The sequence below is a fragment of the Orycteropus afer genome, unplaced genomic scaffold (assembly GCF_000298275.1).
Source record: "Orycteropus afer afer isolate SDZICR_OR568_19922 unplaced genomic scaffold, OryAfe1.0 scaffold00356, whole genome shotgun sequence".
Lineage (NCBI taxonomy): Eukaryota > Metazoa > Chordata > Mammalia > Tubulidentata > Orycteropodidae > Orycteropus > Orycteropus afer.
In genome coordinates, this window is record NW_006921943.1 from 3,164,427 (window position 1) to 3,166,469 (window position 2,043).

Below are 2,043 nucleotides of genomic sequence, written 5' to 3' on the forward strand. Positions count from 1 at the left end.
TGGGTTTGGTCTGGGCTTTGTTTCTGTGAAGACTGACAGCCTTGGAGACCCCATGGGGCTCTTCCACTCTGACCTCAAGGGGCTCTGTGAGTCAGAATGGACTCCAGGACGGTGGGTATGGTTTGGCCTTTGCTTCTGTGAAGACTGACAGCCTTGGAGACCCTGTGGGGCAGTTCCACTCTGGCCTCTAGGAGCTCTGTGGGTTGGAATCCACTTCATGGCAGGGGTTGCTTTGAGAGGAGAAAGTGCAACATAGTTATCTGCTATTCATAATAATGCTAAATTTTTGTAAGCATGTGTACACAATATGTTTTGTGAAGTATTATTTAAGCCTCCAAATTTTGTAAATTAATGACATTTCCAAGTGTCCAGACTCTGGCACTCATTCTAGTCTTGAAGAACCAGGATACCTCCCAACCAAAATAACTCACTGCCATTGAGTTGGTTCCAACTCTTAGTGACCCCCATGGGTTTTTGAGGCGGTAGATCTTTGTGGAAGTATATTACCCCATCTCCCTTCCCCCCATCTCCCTTCTGTGGAGTGACAGGTGGGTTGGAACCCCTGACCTTCAGGTTAGCAGCCAGTTGCCTTATGCACTACACTACCAGCACTCTGGGCCTTGGTAAAGATGGCTTTCCTTCCTGCCGTGGTTAGAGGAAGAACTGCCGAGCACTTGAGCATTTTGCCTGCTGGGAGGTTATTATAGGATTTACTGATGTTGAAACTACAGGCTCCGTTGAAGACTACAGATACTCTGAACATAATTTGATCTGACACCCTTCTTACTCATGTTGTATGTTTTATATGTGTTACAGTTTTTTAGTGTCGGGGAAGCATGCCTACTTTTTCTAACAGTCACACTTAACCACTCAGCAGGGGTGAACGGTGGAGCTTGTCTGCTTCCCTCTTCCCAGGTACACATTAGGCCCCACTGTGTACACGGACCTTTCCTGTGTTTGCAGGTGTGACTACTGCCACAAGGCGTTTAAGAAGTCCAGCCACCTGAAGCAGCACGTTCGCTCCCACACCGGCGAGAAGCCATACAAGTGCAAGCTCTGCGGGCGGGGCTTCGTCTCCTCCGGGGTTCTCAAGTCCCACGAGAAGACACACACAGGTCAGTGTCCACCTCAGATTTGGGAATTAAGCCTTTGAAATACACCTTTGGGTAACAGTGCTGTTTTGGTTACCTAGTGCTGCTCTGACAGGAATATACCACAGATGGGATGGTTTTAACAAACACGAGTTTATTCTTACAATTTGGAGGCTTTAAGTCCCAGTTCAAGGTGCCAGGCTTTGGGGGGTGGGTGAAAGCCCCTCAACCTTGGGCTTCAGCTCTGCCTCCTGCTCCTGGCCAACTGAAGCTGGAGGCTTTCTTCACTCAGCTGCTGGCTGCCACTCAACCAGGCCCAGCAAAGTTGACACACAACCTTAACTACTACAAGTGCCATCAACATAGACTTCACAGGCAGTTTACTTCACCTGTCAGAGTGCACGTGTGCAGAGGGGGCCAGCCCTCACCTCAGTGCAATGTTAGGACATTGTCACCATCCCCGGTGGATCCTTACACCTGTGAGCAGTCGCTCTCTGCTTTCCCCAACACTGCGCCCAGGAAGCCACAAATGGACTATACCCCTGTCCTCTTGGGCACAGCTCATGTGAGGAGGCTTGGGCAGCACTGGTCTCTGCTGCCTTGCTCCACTGGGCACTGTTTTTCCAAAGTCTGTCCACGTTGCAGTACAGATCATGCCTCAGTCATTTTTTATTGCCAAATACTGTTCTATTGTATGACTAACTATAGGAGCTCTGGTGGCGCAATGGTTGAAGCATTTGGCTGCTAACTGAAAGGTCGATGGTTCAAACCCACCAGCTGCTTCAGGGCAGAAAGACGAGGCAGTCAGTTTCTGTAAAGATGACAGCCTGGGAAACCCTGTGGGGCAGTTCCACTCTGTCCTCTAGGGGCGCTGTGGGTCAGAATGGACTTCAGGGCAGTGGGTGTGGTTTGGGCTTTGCTTCTGTGAAGACTGACAGCCTTGGAGACCCTG

General features: G+C 50.0%; 1 protein-coding gene across 1 annotated transcript in view; it reads left to right on the forward strand.

Moving 5' to 3' along the window:
- The window catches only part of ZNF236 (zinc finger protein 236), a 95,827-nt gene that overhangs the window by 57,285 nt on the left and 36,499 nt on the right, over positions 1-2,043 (forward strand). The window contains exon 18 of the mRNA XM_042782521.1: positions 964-1,115. Within this exon, the coding sequence (XP_042638455.1) occupies positions 964-1,115 (152 nt within the window). The remainder of the gene's footprint in view (positions 1-963; positions 1,116-2,043) is intronic.